At 28.4% G+C, this 17319-nt stretch overlaps 5 protein-coding genes across 8 annotated transcripts; 2 read left to right on the plus strand and 3 right to left on the minus strand.

Annotated features, from left to right (window-relative positions):
- The first annotated feature begins 371 nt into the window (after positions 1-371).
- LOC122513854 (histidine triad nucleotide-binding protein 3) lies at positions 372-2132 on the plus strand. Its single transcript, XM_043630328.1, has 4 exons — positions 372-1160; positions 1353-1470; positions 1573-1766; positions 1857-2132. Exons 1-4 carry the CDS (start codon positions 1089-1091, stop codon positions 1890-1892), a joined length of 420 nt encoding a protein of 139 aa, XP_043486263.1. The 5' UTR covers positions 372-1088; the 3' UTR covers positions 1893-2132.
- On the minus strand, positions 1700-4515 carry LOC122513853 (mitochondrial enolase superfamily member 1-like). The gene is made up of 6 exons (XM_043630327.1): positions 3748-4515; positions 3543-3645; positions 3346-3461; positions 3114-3268; positions 2446-3029; positions 1700-2358 (listed from the first exon to the last, which is right to left on the minus strand). Exons 1-6 carry the CDS (start codon positions 3826-3828, stop codon positions 2060-2062), a joined length of 1338 nt encoding a protein of 445 aa, XP_043486262.1. The 5' UTR covers positions 3829-4515; the 3' UTR covers positions 1700-2059.
- A 47-nt stretch (positions 4516-4562) lies between these two features.
- LOC122513858 (AFG3-like protein 2) lies at positions 4563-8673 on the minus strand. Its single transcript, XM_043630331.1, has 13 exons — positions 8474-8673; positions 8035-8158; positions 7440-7737; positions 7269-7362; positions 7020-7185; positions 6796-6931; positions 6599-6717; positions 6244-6519; positions 5924-6151; positions 5585-5811; positions 5334-5510; positions 5034-5252; positions 4563-4953 (listed from the first exon to the last, which is right to left on the minus strand). The coding sequence occupies exons 1-13, from the start codon at positions 8558-8560 to the stop codon at positions 4681-4683; spliced, it is 2424 nt and encodes an 807-aa protein (XP_043486266.1). The 5' UTR covers positions 8561-8673; the 3' UTR covers positions 4563-4680.
- A 52-nt stretch (positions 8674-8725) lies between these two features.
- Positions 8726-12578, plus strand: LOC122513857 (replication factor C subunit 1). 2 transcript variants are annotated; one of them, XM_043630330.1, is made up of 2 exons: positions 8726-8820; positions 9344-12578. In XM_043630330.1, exon 2 carries the CDS (start codon positions 9378-9380, stop codon positions 12468-12470), a length of 3093 nt encoding a protein of 1030 aa, XP_043486265.1. In that variant the 5' UTR covers positions 8726-8820; positions 9344-9377; the 3' UTR covers positions 12471-12578. The 2 variants fall into 2 exon arrangements, with proteins under 2 accessions (XP_043486265.1, XP_043486264.1); XM_043630329.1 differs by lacking the exon at positions 8726-8820 and adding an exon at positions 9115-9260.
- Positions 12579-12669: 91 nt separating this feature from the next.
- LOC122513860 (glutathione S-transferase-like) lies at positions 12670-17315 on the minus strand. Of its 3 annotated transcripts, none has more exons than XM_043630335.1 (4): positions 17195-17303; positions 16042-16181; positions 15776-15943; positions 12670-13206 (listed from the first exon to the last, which is right to left on the minus strand). In XM_043630335.1, the coding sequence occupies exons 2-4, from the start codon at positions 16175-16177 to the stop codon at positions 12899-12901; spliced, it is 612 nt and encodes a 203-aa protein (XP_043486270.1). In that variant the 5' UTR covers positions 16178-16181; positions 17195-17303; the 3' UTR covers positions 12670-12898. The 3 variants fall into 3 exon arrangements, with proteins under 3 accessions (XP_043486270.1, XP_043486271.1, XP_043486269.1); XM_043630336.1 differs by lacking the exons at positions 15776-15943; positions 16042-16181; positions 17195-17303 and adding exons at positions 13304-13471; positions 13570-13706; positions 14825-14987; XM_043630334.1 differs by lacking the exon at positions 12670-13206 and adding an exon at positions 14825-15688 and having other exon boundaries at positions 17195-17315.
- Between the last annotated feature and the right edge of the window lie 4 nt (positions 17316-17319).

Genomic DNA, 17319 nt, shown 5'->3' on the forward strand with positions numbered 1-17319 from the left:
CTTTGAGGTATGCGCGTTGAAACGTAATTTTTTTCTTTTTTTTTGTGTATGCAAGATGATTGAATAATCGATAGCGAGGCACACACGTACGCGTATTTCTTTCTTTTTTTTTTTTTTTTTTTGACACAAATAATCATGATCCATCTGATTATTTTTCTATTCGTTCTTATTTTTTTCTCACGTACAATTTCATGAATTTTTACACGGCCAAAGGTGAAGGCAGGAGACAAATGGTGGAGAGCTATAATACTTTCGAATGTATTTGCAACTTGTAGTACATCTTTTTTTTATCTTTTTCTTTTTCAAGAAAAATTTCTCTCCTATTTTGTTGAATATTTTTAATTTCCTTTTTTTATTCTATTCTATTCTATTCTATTTTATTCTATTCTATTCTATTCTATTCTATTTTTTATTTTATTTTATTTTTTAATTATTATTAATCAATCTTCTCCTTCAGCTCGACTGCCACAAATGTATTGCATATGTTATATGTTATATAATTTATCAAGCTCTCACCACACACTATTATATTATACATAAATATACATATATAAATATATATACTACTTATGAATATATGTACAGTTTATATATTTTAAATTAAAAACTATCGCAATCAGAGAAGAATGTTTTCTCCCCATTCATTGTGACGACACACAACACACACAAACCGTTATTTAAATAAAATAATTAAATAAGAGAGTAAATACGAGAATTTAATAGAAAGTTCGATTTAAAAAATTCGACGCGTATGCAAATTCAAAAAATCCCGCATCGCGCTGCACATGCGCAGTACCCTTTCCAATTTTGATCAAAGTTCAGATAAAATCCGAACGAGATAATCGCTTTTTGGAACTAAACGAATAATTATCTCGATAAAAATTATATCGATTATTTTAAATTATTGTCGAACAATATTGAACTAACGCGAAATCGATAAAAATCGAAATAAATGTTATCAATAATATTTAAATACGTCGACGTTATATAAAAGTTTAAATTAACCTCAACTGTCAGTAATCGATGCGCGTGAACTGTCAAAATTAATCATTTTTTATTAATAATAATATAATTCCAATTGTGTTCATATGGCTGCCGAAGCGCAATGCATATTCTGTAAAATAATTAGAAATGAAAGTCCGAGTGAAAAGATCTATGAGGTAAGTAAAATTTAATTTGTTAAAAAACACAAAAGAAAACTAAAGTAAATTTTGTTCTATTATTTAATTTTGACGTTTGACATCTACCACCACTACTCCTAATTTCTATTGTTGTAATGCACGTTAAATATTGAAATGACATTAACAAATAATACTACGAGGCGTTAACGATATGCATAAAATCATTTCTAGGATGAGAACGTAACAGTTATTAAAGATATCAATCCAGCATCTACCCATCATTACTTAATACTGCCAAATAAACACATACGCAATGCCAAAGAATTAAAACGTGAACACGACGAGCTTTGTAAGCGAAAAGAAAAGTTTTAATAATTTTTTTTCGATACTTTCTGTTTACTGTTTGAGGAAGAAAAATATTTGTCATGATTTTTATATTTTTCTTTTATAGATGATAAAATGATTGCAACCGTTGAAATAATAGCAGAACAACAAGGACTCGATATTGAATCTACCAGGACTGGTTTTCATTGGCCGCCGTTTAACACTGTACATCATCTTCATTTACATGTTATATCTCCCATCGAAAATTTGTCTTTTATTAAACGAGCAATGTTTAATCCTAACACTCCATGGTTCGTTAGCGTAAGTATTAATGATAAATTATCATATTTATTAAAATTATAATACAATTATTTAATCGATGTATACTCTCTTTTGTCTTTCTTATTGCAGACGGACTACGTGAAATCGCATTTACTAAAACAATGATACGTGATATGTAGTTTAATTATTATTGAAATTTTATAAAAATTTATATCTCTGTTATTAATATATATATATATATTAATCATTTTAATTTGATTGCATAATGATGTAAGCAAACAAACTTATTCATTTTATATTAAAACAATTAGTATTTTGTATAGATTGTAATTTTAATCTATAAGTTTTGTATATTTTCCTTGATTAAATATACGTTGCCATTCTCTTCCATTGGGATAAATATAATTTAAAATGCTTTCATTTTTGAGCTTAGTCGAATAACCTGGAGTATTAGGCGGTATGTAACAAGCATTCTTAATCTTTACTGGATCTTCAAAATGTTCGTGTTGTTGATCTACATATTCTATAACACGATCTACCATCGTTCCACTAAGAGATATGAAATCCCACATTTGAAGATGCTGAACCATTTCGCATAAGCCTATACCTCCAGCATGTGGACATACAGGTACTAAAAAGATAAATTTAATAGTATATTTATTTTTAAGTTAAATATCAAAAATAATAAAAATATAAAAATAAAAAATAATATAATTACTCCCAGTTTTTTTAGCCATAAGATAGACGGCTAATATCTCATTGATTCCGCCTATTCTAGCAGAATCTATTTGACAAAATTGAATAGCTTTTGACTGTAATAGTTGTTTAAACATAACACGATTCGCGCACATCTCACCAGTTGCAACAGCTATACCAACAGATTTCAATTCGTTAGCAATCTTGGCATGACCTAAAATGTCATCTGGTGAAGTGGGCTCTTCAATCCAAACTGGTTTAAATTCCTTCAATTGTTTCATCCATTCTATCGCTTCGTCGACGTCCCAAATCTGATTAGCATCCAACATCAATTTATTTTCATATCCAATTATTTCGCGTATCAAGCGACATCGGTTAACATCATCTTTTATATTTTGACCGACTTTAGCTTTGAAAGAAGTAAATCCTAAATCTAAAAACTTTTTACAAAGTTCTTGAACTTTTTCATCGCTGTAACCCAACCATCCTATTTGCGTTGTATAAGCGGGATATCCATTTTTGATTAAAAACTTCTCGCGTTTCATTTTATCCATTTCGTTATTTCTTAACATTTGTATTGCCTCTTCCTTTGTAATAACGTCGGTACTGTAAATAAAATACATTTCTTATATCTTCATTGTATGATCTTATTCGAAATGAACTTTTAAATTTTCTGTATAAAATGCTAACATGTATCGAAAATCGATAGTAGAAACTAATTGTTCTGGCGTTAGATCTACGAGAAGTTTCCAAACGGGTTTTTTTTCAATGCGAGCCCACATATCCCACAAAGCGTTTACTATAGCAGCTGTTGCTAGATGAATTACACCTTTCTCCGGACCAATCTGAAATCAAAATTGACATATAAATGTTACGTATTTTTTTTTTTTTTTTATAAATCTATGTAATTATTAACATATACCCATCTTAGCTGTGATTCACTAGTCAATTTACGCCAGAACGATGCGAAATCTTTAAAAATATTTAAAACTTGTTGTCCTTTTAACAAATTAGACAGAGATTCGCACGCCTTGACGACTAAAATTAAATAAATCATTCATTTTCACTGGAATAATTTTGATAATAAGCTTAAGCAAATAAAAATCTTCTTCGTTTTACCTATTTCAGTTCCTCTACCCAAAGTAAATGTTAATCCATATCCACGAATATCCGTATTAGTTATTAAAATCACATACGCGCATGAATAATCGGGGTCTGTATGCTACAAATAAAAAAAGCAATGTCTTTATAAACCCAATCAAATTTTTGTATATACTTTTTAATTATATTTTTAAGATGTTAACATAATATTTTATTTACTAACCATTGCATCGCTACCATCTGCCTTTAAGGATGTAGGAAATCTAATATCCTTAACTTCAACATCGACTATACTAATATTCATGATATACTTGCCAAAATAAATCCAATGATAGAAGCAAACTGTATTTAATATATGCAGTCTGTATAACGATACTAAATTGAAACTTAAGAAATAATACGTATTTATCTGTTTCTTGCGTAAAAATTTGCATAGATAAGTATTATCAGTTATTTACATAATAATAATTAAGTATCAACATCAAGTAAATTTTGTACGTAATACGAAGTAGATAAAGCAAATTGATACTTCGAAATTTCATGCTTTTGTTCTTATTAAAGTAAAAGATATATTAATATCTTTTATATTCTTTTTATATAGCCTGTAAAGATATATCTTATTAAATAAAAATAAACAACTATATATTGTTCGTAATACATCGTATATATACGTACATGTATATTTTTCATCGATATTTATAATTAACTGTTTTAGTCCCGGGAATCTTTTTTAAAAATTGTATCAACTAATGCCAAGCGGGACGACAAAATATCAATTTCACATTGCGTTTCATTAAGGTAGCAATTTTGACAATGAATCTGAATAGCATGATCACACTGCTTGGGACTTAAATGATTAATATTAAGATTTCCACAGAACATGTCTTAGATAAGTATTATTAACGAAAGATGTATAGAAAGTATTATATTACATGAATTATATTATATTTAAATTGTATTTATAAGCAAACGTGTAATAATTGATATTTTTGTTTAGTTAATTAAATTAATAATAACGACAGCTGATGCAGCTGAGTATATAGTTATATACTATATTCTAGCTTTCTTTAATAATATATTTTGAGCTATAATACAAAGTACGAATGATATACTTGATAGACTATACTTTGATGAAATAATACAATTAAAATCTCTTTTACGGTTGATTTTTAGTCACTTCGGTAGGTGCGGCTTTTGTAGCCGGAGTAGGAGGTATGGTCTCCGGTTTGCTTTCCGGTTTTTGATCAGATTCATCTCTTGATTTATTCCATTCCTGTAAACCTTGTGGCAATGTTGTATCTTCTTCAAAGGAACCAGTACCTTCGACGAATTCTTCGTACGTTGATTTTTCTTTGAAAGGTCTAGGTCCGATTAATGCAATCATATCATCTCTATTTAAAATTTCTTGTTTCAAAAGATGCTCAGCTACCTACAAATTTATTCAAAATGATTCAAACCATTCTGACCAAGACGGATATCGTTAAAATTAATTGTAGCATTAATGTATACCTTAATTACATCTTCCTTATGCTTTGTAAGAATACTATGTGTGTGTTTATGAGCTCTATCAATTAACTGGCGGACTTCATCGTCTATTAGTTGTGCGGTATTCTCGGAATAAGGTTTGTCGACAGCAAATTCACCTGGTTGTGGTCTTTGAAAGCTAACGTTTCCTACTTTTTCGTTCATACCAAACTGCACGATCTGAGCGTATGCACTTTCTGTTATCTATTGAAATAATTATTATTATTATAAATAAATTATTCATTATTTGAAATAACAAATTATTATCAATTATCTTTATGATACCTTTTGTAAATCATCACTAGCACCCGTTGTTATGCGATTAAAAAATATTTCTTCTGATACTCTACCTCCAAGCATTGTACACATTCGATCAAACAATTGTTCTTTCGAGTAAAGATATTGTTCACGTGGTAAGTATTGAGCATAACCTAATCCTTTTCCTCTTGGTATAATAGATACCTAAAAGATATCAAATATATTTATTAAGGTAATTGAGAATAAGTAATTAGCTTTTATAAATTGTACAAAAGTACCTTCAAAATTGGATCTGCGTATTCCAAGAACCAACCTGTTACGGCATGACCAGCTTCGTGATATGCAACTGTTCTCTTTTCTTCTGGTTGTAAAACCTGTGTTTTCTTTTCCATACCAGCTATTACTCTTTCTATGGCTTGTTCAAAATGTTTTAGTAAAATATTATCGTTCAAATCTCTGGCTGCTATGAGAGCTGCTTCGTTACAAACGTTAGCGATATCAGCTCCTGAGAAATAACAACAAATAATTATGTTATATTATTATTTATATGAAATTTTATAATATATATATGTGTGTACATATTTTTTTATTTTTTATTTATATTTATATATATATACCAGTAAAACCAGGTGTCAAGGATGCCATTTTTCTAGCTAAATCATTTTTATCTAAAAGTGTTTTTAAACAGGCCAAATGGACCTTAAATATAGAAGCACGTCCTTTGATATCCGGTGCAGGAACATAAATTTGTCTATCGAATCTACCAGGTCTTAAAAGTGCCTTATCCAAAATATCCACTCGATTAGTTGCAGCTAAAACGACCACGTTAGTTGTTGTGTTAAATCCTGAAAGGGAGAGAAAAAAACAAGAAATGCGTTAATAAAAAATCTAATATTATTATTTATTTCAATAAAAATTATAGAGGTTTTCTTTTTACCATCCATTTCCACCAAAAGTTGATTAAGTGTGTTTTCTTGTTCTGAATGTCCGCCAAAATTACGACTGCCTCTTTTCCTTCCTACCGCATCAATTTCATCGATAAACAAAATACAAGGCGCGTGCTTTCTTGCCATAGAAAACATATCTCTTACTCTGGAAGGTCCAACGCCAACAAACATTTCTAAAAATTCTGAACCTGATACAGATATAAATGGAACATCTGCTTCACCAGCAGTTGCTTTAGCAAGCAATGTTTTTCCTGTTCCAGGAGGACCTATAATAATCGTCAGTTTATTACATGTTCTATTTGAATTGTATCTATTATTTGTGTTATTAATTAAACAGTCGAATACCTGTCAACATAGCTCCTTTAGGGATCTTTGCTCCAAGATCTATATACTGTTTAGGATTTTTCAAAAAATTTACAAATTCCATAATTTCGATTTTTGCTTCTTCGCATCCAGCCACATCTCTGTATTTAAATTACGCATAGATAAAATCTAATTTGTTATTGTAGATTAGCACATGATCAGAATTTAATATAGCTTACTTAAATCGAACATGAATATCTTTGGAATTAATTAATTTAGCAGTTGATTCCATCACACCACCAAATAATCCTTTTCTACGACCACCTTTTCCACTTATCGCTTCCATTGAACGTCGAAACATGAGCAAAGCTACACCTATAAAATCATATAATATAATTAATTAATATTAATCGTTTAATGAGATTAACTTTATAAATGAGCAATAAGTAATAGTAACAAGTACCAAGGAAACATAGTTGTAATATATGTGTCAGTAGAGTCGATAGTTCTACCTCGGATTTATATATAATTGGAACATCATGTCCAGGTTCTATATTTAATTCTATTTGAATATTTTCTAAATTTCTTTCAAATGTTTCAGTGCTCCCAATGTTGAACCATAGTGTATTCTAGAAATAACATAGTTAACTTACTGCTATTATATCACCAAATTAATATGATAATTGATAAGATTAAATATTAAAACACTTACACATCCATCTACGGTATGACCAGGAATCAATTTGACTCGAACAAATTTTTTATTTATAACTTCCAATTGATCTACCATTCCTTTACTCAAGTAACTGAAATAAAAATCGAGAAATAAAATGAAACATAAAAACGAAGAAGAAGAAATCGCATAAGTCAAAATATTACTTACTTGTTTACAAATTCTCTCCATGTTGTTTGTCGTGAATATATATCGTCGGAGAATGCATAGAACAATGCACTTATAGTCGCTACAAAAATTAATCCTCCCCATACGTATTTATCATTATTGCCAAACGAGTTCCCTCCTTTTTTTTGCTGCCAGTTTTCGCCAAAAATTTTTTCCGTCCAATTAATCTCATTATTTTTAGGACTGGACGATGATTGTTTACTCGATTGAGTATCTTTACTCGATGTACTCTCCGATGTTTTCTTTTCTTCTTCATTAATTTTAGTTTGTTTCGCACCACCTTTACATAAATATTAAGTTTATCCACTTTAATTATTAACTCCTTACACTAAAACAATGTACAAGATTCATAATACGCTTTACAGTTCACAATATGAGAAACATGAATTATACTCATGACAAGATCTACGGATACAACGTAAGAAGAAGAAGTCTTGTTTGCAAATATGATACGCAGTTCCATGCATTAAATTATAGCTCAAAGGGTTAAGATTATTATTAATACTATTGTTTCATTGACATCGTTATTAATAGAGGATAAATAAAAATTAAATGTATTTTTAAAAATATTGGTTACCTCGTTTAAAAAATTTTTCAAATCCTTTGGGATGTTGCTTGCACAACAATTTCCATTGCTGTTGCAATTCTTCAATCACAGGCATTGTGTAACATCTTTTTAGAATTGATAAATGTCTTTTCAACTGGAAAAATATATAATTTGATACGCATAACATATTTATGCATTTATCTTACATTTTATTTAACATTTAAATAAAAATAAGGTGTATACAAATATGTATATATAAAAAAGCAGAATATAATTTTTTTTCAATGAAAAAATACAAGATTGGAAAAGTGACAATTGTATCCATAAAAAATAATTTTTATATAAACAAATAAAATATAATAAATTAATCGAAAATGATTTATACGTTCATTGAAATATTGAATGTTGTAAGTAATAATGTTGGTTATATCATAAATAAATTGTAGGTTATGTATTATTAAAAACATACCTGAAATGTATCAAAGTGTCCTTTTTGAGCAGATACAAATAAAATTTTTTCTAATCTTCTTGCACACAATAACAATTGGTTAGCCATAATTAATATATATTAGATTAATTATTATTTCGCAAAATGATGAAATAATCTTTTCCCGAGGTAACTAATGTCGATGAACAGTACAGTACCGGCAGCAAGCTACCTTTTCAAGATACTGCACATGAAATACTGATTTACTAAATATGTGTGTGTATGATGTGTATATGGTACGGTTAAAACTAGATCTAGTAAGATCTCAAATATAAAATTTTAAATAAATTATTTGATTTCATAATATTTTCATTTTCTTTCAAAAATATGTAAGTATATATTTATATATAATCGATACGATTCAATTAAACTTTTCGATCCTTAATCAATTATTTTTTTTATTTCATTCATTTTTGTAACCTAAAAATTCGAATTATTTTATTACTATTATTTTTTAAAAAAAGTAAATTAAAATGAAATTTGTTATCAGAAATTTGTCATCTTCGTTAATATTATTGATTGTAAGATTTAAGTATAAATACAATAATTGTGTAAAAAGAAAATTCATTTTTTGAATGGTGAGGTAATGTATACTTACTGTTTTAAATTAAATTTGTAATTTGGATCATTTGAGATTGATGAAAATTTGTTATAATTATTTTTTGCAATGACAAAATAGTACGAGTTAATTTAACATATTTTGTGTGAGGAATAAAATGTTAGAGAGAAAATTGACAATGTTATTTTGATTAAATGTATGTATGTGTGGGTATGTAATTGTTTTGTTATTAAATAGTTTTAATGATTTTGTTTGTTTTCTTTTGTTAAAGATCCATGTATTATTATTTGCAGAATTTCGTATTTTCTTTCTACAAGGAGTTTAAAAATGCCACGTGATATACGATCTTACTTTACGAGCACTACTGTTAAGAAATCAAAGGATCAGTCAACAGATAAATCAGCTGATAAAACAGTTAAAACTACAGTTAAAACTAAAAAAAGAGCAATAATATCGTCTGACGAAGAGGAGACAAAATCATCCTCTGTGGTAAAGCGTACCAAGTATACAAAAAAATTTAACAAGCATCATCTTTTATCAGACTCTGATGATGAGGTTCAAATATCGTCGACTGTTAATAGTAAAAAAGTAGAACCAGCTAATAATACCAAACAAGAATCACATGTCAAAGATGAATTGAAAAGCACTATTTCACCAATAGAAATGTTTAGTAAAGGGTCGGTGAGGCGAGAAACCATACCGAAAAAAATAAAGAAGATGAAGGAAAAGGAAGATGACAAGATGTTAAACTTATTACCTAAGTTAAACACGAAGAAATTAGAAAAAGAATATTTACAAAATGTCAAAGAAGAAGACAACGAGAAAGACAGAACAAATAATACGATAGATGATCCAACAGAAAAGAAAACTAATAGAACTTCAAATGAAAAAAAGAAGAATAGTGTATCCATCGATGATGAAATATCTTATAGAAAAAAAGATACAAAACAAGAAGATAAATCTTCTGGTAGTAAAGAATTGTCTTTAACTAATGAAGAGAATAACGTTGATACAAAAATGAAAAATTTTCCTAAGAAAGCATCTAAACGTCCTAAAGCTATTTCCACGATAGAAATAGAATCTAAAAGAGCGAAAAACGAGAATGCACCTACCAATAGTTCAACATTAGACGAATACGAAGAAAGAATTCAAATGAAAAAACAAAGTTCAATGCTATATCAGAAATATCTTAATAGGGGTGGAGCGAGAAATCCTGGTTCTAAGGAAATTCCGCAGGGAGCAGAATATTGCTTAGCAGGCTTAAGTTTTGTAATAACAGGAGTTTTGGATTCGTTAGAAGATGAAGAAGCTAAAGAATTAATAATAAAATATGGTGGTCGTATTTTGCATCAAGTATCGAGAAATACGGATTATCTCGTAGTAGGTGAAGAATATGGACCTGCGAAAATGGCTAAGGCCAATGAGTTAAAAATCAAAAAAATATCTGAAGATGATTTGTTAGAATTGATACGAGTAAGACCTAAAGGAAAAGCTGAAGATATCAAAAAATCTCGTTCAAAATCTAAGGAAAATTCAATATCAAAGATAGAACATCATGAAATACCAAAACTGCAAAAAAGTGTTAAAGAAACAGTAGAACCTGTAAAAGAAACAGTAGAACCTGTAAAAGAAACAGTAGAATCTGTAAAAAAAACAGTGGAACCTGTAAAAGAAACTGTAGAACCTTTGAAATCTTTGGAAACAAAATTAGATTCTAAAGATATAGCAAATGATGTTGTAATAACAAAAGGTTGCGAAGCATTAGTTGACAAATACAGACCGAAAAGTACAAAACAAGTATTAGGGCAACAAGGAGATAAGAGTTGTGTGAAAAAATTGCATTATTGGTTATCAAATTGGCATAAAAATCGAAACAAGAAACATGCAAGACCTAGTCCCTGGGCAAAAAATGATGATGGAGCATATTTTAAAGCTACTCTGTTATCAGGACCACCTGGTATTGGTAAAACTACTAGTGCTCAAGTAGTATGTAATGAATTAGGTTTCGATCTATTAGAATTTAATGCTTCAGATACAAGAAGTAAGAAACTTTTAAAGGAAAGAGTTTCCGAAATTCTATCTAATAAAACAATAAAAAATTTCTTTACGGGAGAAAATAATAGTAAACATGTATTGTTAATGGACGAGGTTGATGGTATGGCTGGTAACGAAGATCGTGGAGGTTTGCAAGAATTGGTTAGCTTAATCAAATCTACGGATGTACCAATAATTTGTATTTGCAATGATCGTACTAATCCCAAAATGAAAACTCTCTCCAATTATACATTTGATCTTAAATTTCCAAAACCGAGATTAGAGCAAATCAGGGCAGCAATGAAATCGATATGTTTCAAAGAAAATATCAAAATATCTACTGAAAGACTCGATCAATTAATTGAATCAACTAATCACGATATTCGTCAAGTGATCAATCATTTGTCATTATTAATTGATAAATTTGAAAATGTTAAAAAGACAGAGTATAAACCGAACAAGGACTTAAAATTAGGGCCTTGGGAAGTAGTTAAAAAGGTTTTTAACGTCGAGGAACAGAAAAATATGAATATTAATGACAAAAGTGATCTCTTCTTTCATGATTACAATATAGCACCATTGTTCGTACAAGAAAATTATCTTTCAGTAATGCCTGCAGCTCCAAAAACTGAATTATTAGAGAGAGTCGCGCAAGCTGCAGAGAGTATAGCATTAGGAGATGGCATAGAAAAAGCAATTCGAAGTAACAATGCATGGTCCCTTCTACCAATTCAAGCATGTTTTTCTTCTGTTATTCCTGGTAGTATGATGTCCGGACATATACAAAATCAAATTAATTTTCCAGCTTGGCTTGGATGTAATTCAAGAAGAAATAAATTTGATAGATTATTACAAGAGATAACTGTACACACACGTTTAACTACAGGTGTTAGTAAGGAAGCAGTCAATTTGGATTACTTAAATCATATAAAAGATGCCATTGTTAGACCTTTAGTCAATAACGGTACTGAAGGAGTAGACGAAGCAGTTAATGTTATGACACAATATCATTTGTTAAGAGAGGATTTAGATTCCTTGAATGAAGTTTCTATGTGGCCAGGGCAAAAAAATTTATTTCAAGCAGTAGAGAGTAAGGTATTAGCAGCATTTACTAGAACGTATAACAAAAACTCTCCTGGGCTACCTTATTCTATTACTACCAGTAAGACAAAGAAATCTGCAATGACTTCGCAAGAAGATTTAGAATCTATAGAAGCTGTAGAAGATGATATAAATTCAGACGAAGAGGAAGACAACATCAATTTAGATAAAATGATAAAAGCCAAAAAGCCAACGGTAAAAAACAAAAAAGAAACGGAAGAAAAAAGTAGTAAAAAACCTACCGTCAAACGTGGAAAAGGGAATAATAAGAAAAGTAATATTTAATAAGGAAATATATATGTTTTGTCCTGCTATTGTCAATTGTTATTAAGTTCTACATATACTTGCCTTGTATGATTTATAAAAATAAATCTTTCTACATGTATGATAAAATATCGTATAATATTATTTCTAATTAAGTTCAATCATTTTATACTTATTTTTTTTTAAGAAATAATATGGATATTTTTCTTATTTTATAAAATATTATTAAAATGAATACTTTATTGATTATACAAAATTATATTGGAAATGTATCTCTTTCCAATTGTGAATACTTTGATCATATTTGTATATCTCTTACAGCGATAACAATCAATATTTGGATTTATTTATTATTAATTCTTGTCTCTCATTAATGTAAAAAACTACATAGGTATTTTGTTTCGTTATATATATATGTATTATATAATAAGAGAAAATTAATAAGAAATTTAGAATTCAGATTCGGGACGCTTCTCAACCCATTTTTTAATATTTGGAAGATTGAGAACCTTGTTTTGCAATGCTTTGAGATTATCATATTTCTCAATGATATTAGATTTCATCATCCCGTTAAGATAATCCAATAGAGCAACAAAAGTAAGATCTGCCCAAGTTAAAGCACCGCCAACGAAGTAACCCCCATTACTTTTTACTTGAGCGTCCAAACGTTCTAATATGAACGGTACTACTTCCTTAGCTACCTCTAATTTTGCAGCCTTAACTTCAGGATTAGTTTCATAAAAATGAGCAGCCAGTTCTGAAAAAGACAAAAAAAAAAACGTATGAATGAAATTCAGTGTAAATTAACAAAATAATTAACTTCAGATAGGAATATTGATATCGAAGTAACATACTTGCACGAAGATCATGAATAGTGTCGACGGTAGCGTCGATCTCTAAATCTTCCCAGTCGTTTTTTCCAGTAAGTTTATATTGTTTAGCCAAGTAACGACTGATGGCAACAGATTGATTGATTTTCTTTCCATCTACTTCCAACATGGGTACTTGTCCAAAAGGCGTAGCTACGAAAGAACAATTACAACATTTTTATAATCATATTAAATGTAAAATTTATTTGCGTTTTATTTTATATATTCTATTCTGTACATTGTATGCTTACTTGGTTTTATTTTAGGCCAATCATTTCTGTCAAAACGAACATCTTCAAATTCGACTCCAGCATAACTAAAAAGAAAACGGATCGGCTCTGCCAAAGCTTTTACTGGGAAGTAAACCAACTTGTAGGAAGGCATTTTTCTGAAAGAAAACAAATAAATATATATTAGTAAAATTGAAACAGTAATTGTAAAACTTTGTCTTTGAAAATTTTATTATAAATTAATCAATTGAATAAAACTTTAATATGATTAGTATTATTAAAATACAATAAATGTATAAATAAATGTAAATATATAAAAATTTAAATTGAATACAATTTATCGATTATTGGTAACCATTAATCGATAATCGATAATCGATGGTCGATGATTGGCAATCGATAATCTTTTTTCTTTTCACCGCAGAAAATAAAATTATGAATAAAATAATAACCAACTCATCATATATAGATAATCAGATAAATATGGTAAAGATATCAGGTGTACGATAAAAAAGATATACATTTCTCGAAAGAATTTTAAGTAAATAAAACCTTCGAGAAATTTCTATTTGATAGTGGAATTTTTTAATTACATAAAGTCGAAAAATGATGAATCATTGTGCTGATTTTTATAATCAGTTTTTCATACGATAAAGATTATTCTTTTTTGCATAACAATGATATTTGAAATTTTTATCATTACTGTCTTATATTATAGTATAATAGAAATAAATAATGATTAAGATAATATTCACATATTTATATATTAAAAAATATCTAGAATTAATTTGAATAAGCCGCCATTTTTTCATAATTCTTAGTAAAATTAATTACAAAATCCTATTTAAAAAATATTGTCAATTTATTTATTTAACGCTATTTCGTTAATCAATAATTACAAAAGTATGTACTTTAAAGATTTTTATCGAATAATTTCTAGCTGGGCGTGTCATATTATATTATCTTGATTCTAATTATAGAATTATAGATTTCAACCTGTGTAATTTCGAGTATTGCATCTTTCGGAGTAACAAACCGATATAATATTAAGTTATACAATCATTTCCGTCTGACGTTGACATCGAGAAATTTCGTTTAATGTAACAATGATTGTACATAATTATAATCGATTAAATAATATACATGTATATATAAGTAAACCTATAAAATAAGTTAATCAATTTACCGGTTATGACAAGGAATCATCATTTAAAATACCATTAACATTATTAAAACAAATAAAAAAGAAAAGTGTAGAAAATCAAAATGTACTTACAAGTTTTTAGTTAATGCACAACAGTAAGCTGCGACGATAGAAACGTAATAGATCAATTCGAAAGGAAAGCTCTTAAATACTATCGTGAACTATTCGTATCTCGTTTATCGACTCCCACCAATGAATAAATCGAATTTATATCTTATCACACCTTTCATCTCTCCCCCTAGTCGTCTCAAATAATGAAGATGCATCTTAATGCCGCCATCTTGTAACTATACCAATCACCGAACGAGATAAACAAGTCGGAAAATTTAAAATTGTTACAAAGATGCAAATAAAATGAATTCTTTATCGATTATACGAAATTATGTTAGAAATGAATCTTTTTCCTATTGTAAATATTGTAAAAGGTTTAACTACACTATCAACTTATGAAGATACAAAACAGTATTGAAAATATTTTTATCATCTTTGCATAAACTCTCTTACAACAATTAAAATCGATATACTTATATAGAATTATTATTTATTTTTTTCTCTCATAAGTATAGAAAAATACATAATCTTTTTGTTTCATAATATATGTACGATTAAGAGGAAGTTAATAGGAAATTTAGAATTCAGATTCGGGACGTATCTCGATCCATTTTTTGATACCTGGAAGATTAAGAACCTTGTCCTGCAATGCTGTAAGATTATCATATTTCTCAATGATATTTGATTTCATCATGTGGTTAAGATAATACAATAAAGCAACAAAAGTAAGATCTGCCCAAGTCAAAGCACCGCCAACGAAGTAACCCCCATTACTTTTTACTTGAGCGTCCAAACGTTCTAATATGAATGGTACTACTTCCTTAGCTACCTCTAATTTTGCAGCCTTAACTTCAGGATTAGTTTCGTAAAAATAAGCACCAATTTCTGAAAAAGTGTGTGAATGAAATTAAATATAAATAAAACAAAATAAAATTAACTTGAGATAGGAATATTGATATCAAAGTAATTTACTTGCACGAAGATCATGAATAGTGTCGACGGTAGCGTCGATTTCTAAATCTTCCCAGTCATCTTTTCCAGTAAGTTTAAATTGTTTAGCCAAGTAACGACTGATGGCAACAGATTGACTAATTTTCTTTCCATCTACTTCCAACATAGGTACTAGTCCAAAAGGCGTAGCTACGAAAGAACAATTACAACATTTTTATAATTATATTAAATGTGAAACTTATTTGCGTTTTATTTTATATATTCTATTCTGTACATTGTATGCTTACTCGGTTTTATTTTAGTAGGCCAATCATTACTGTCAAAAGTAATATCTTCAAATTCGACTCCAGCATAGCTAAAAATAAAACGGATTGCCTCTGCCAATCCCTTGCCTGCGAAGTAAGTCAACTTGTAGGAAGGCATTTTTCTGAAAGAAAACAATTAAAAATGTAAAAAAAGGAAAATATATAAAAATTTGAATTGAATACAATTTATCGATTATTGGCGATCATTAATCGATAATCGATGGTCGATGATTAGTAATCGGTAATCTTTTTTCTTTTTGCCGCAAAAAATAAAATTATGAATGAAATAATAATCGACTCATCATATATATATAGATAACTAGATAAATATGATAAGAATATCGGGTGTTAGATGGGAAAGATATACATTACTCGAAAGATTTTTAAGTAAATAATACCTTCGAGAAATTTCTATTTGATAGTGGAATATTTTAATTACATAAAGTCAAAAAATGTTGAATCACTGTACAGATTATTATAATCACTTCTTTACGCGATAATGATTACTGTTTTTTGCGTAACAATGATAATTGAAATTTTTATCATTACTGTCTTATATTGTAATATAATAGAAATAAAAAAATAATGATTGAGATAATTTAAATATTTATATATAAAAAAATAACTAGAATTAATTTTTAAATAATCCGCCATTGTTTTCATAATTCTTAGTAAAATTAATTACAAAATCCTATTTAAAAAATATTGTCAATTGATTTATTTAACGATATTTAATTAATTAATAATTTCATAAGTGTGTACTTTAAATATCTTAATCGAATAATTTTTTAGCCGGGCGTGCTGTATTGTCTTAACTTGATTCTAATAATAGAACCATAAATTTCAACCGGTGTATTGCACATTTTGGAATTACAAACCTATTTTTCATTAAGTTTTACAACCATTTCTGTTTGATGTTTACATTAACAAATTTCGTTTAATTTAACAATGATTGTACGTAATTATAATCGATTAAATAATATACATGTATATATAAGTAAACCTATAAAATAAGTTAATCAATTTACCGGCTATGATAAAGTGTCATCATTTGAAGTAGCATTAAAATTATTAAAAAAAAAAAACAAAAAAGAAAAGTGTACAAAATATTCGATAAAAATCAAAATATACTTACAAATTTTTACTGAAAATTATACAATGAACAGCGGCGATTTAAATGAAATAGATTAATTCAAAAAGATAGCTTTTTTTAATACTACCCTGAACGATTACGTGTCACGTTTATCGACTTTCACCAAT

Source organism: Polistes fuscatus, unplaced genomic scaffold, assembly GCF_010416935.1.
Source record: "Polistes fuscatus isolate 324 unplaced genomic scaffold, CU_Pfus_HIC Scaffold13, whole genome shotgun sequence".
In the NCBI taxonomy this organism is placed as follows: Eukaryota; Metazoa; Arthropoda; class Insecta; order Hymenoptera; family Vespidae; genus Polistes; species Polistes fuscatus.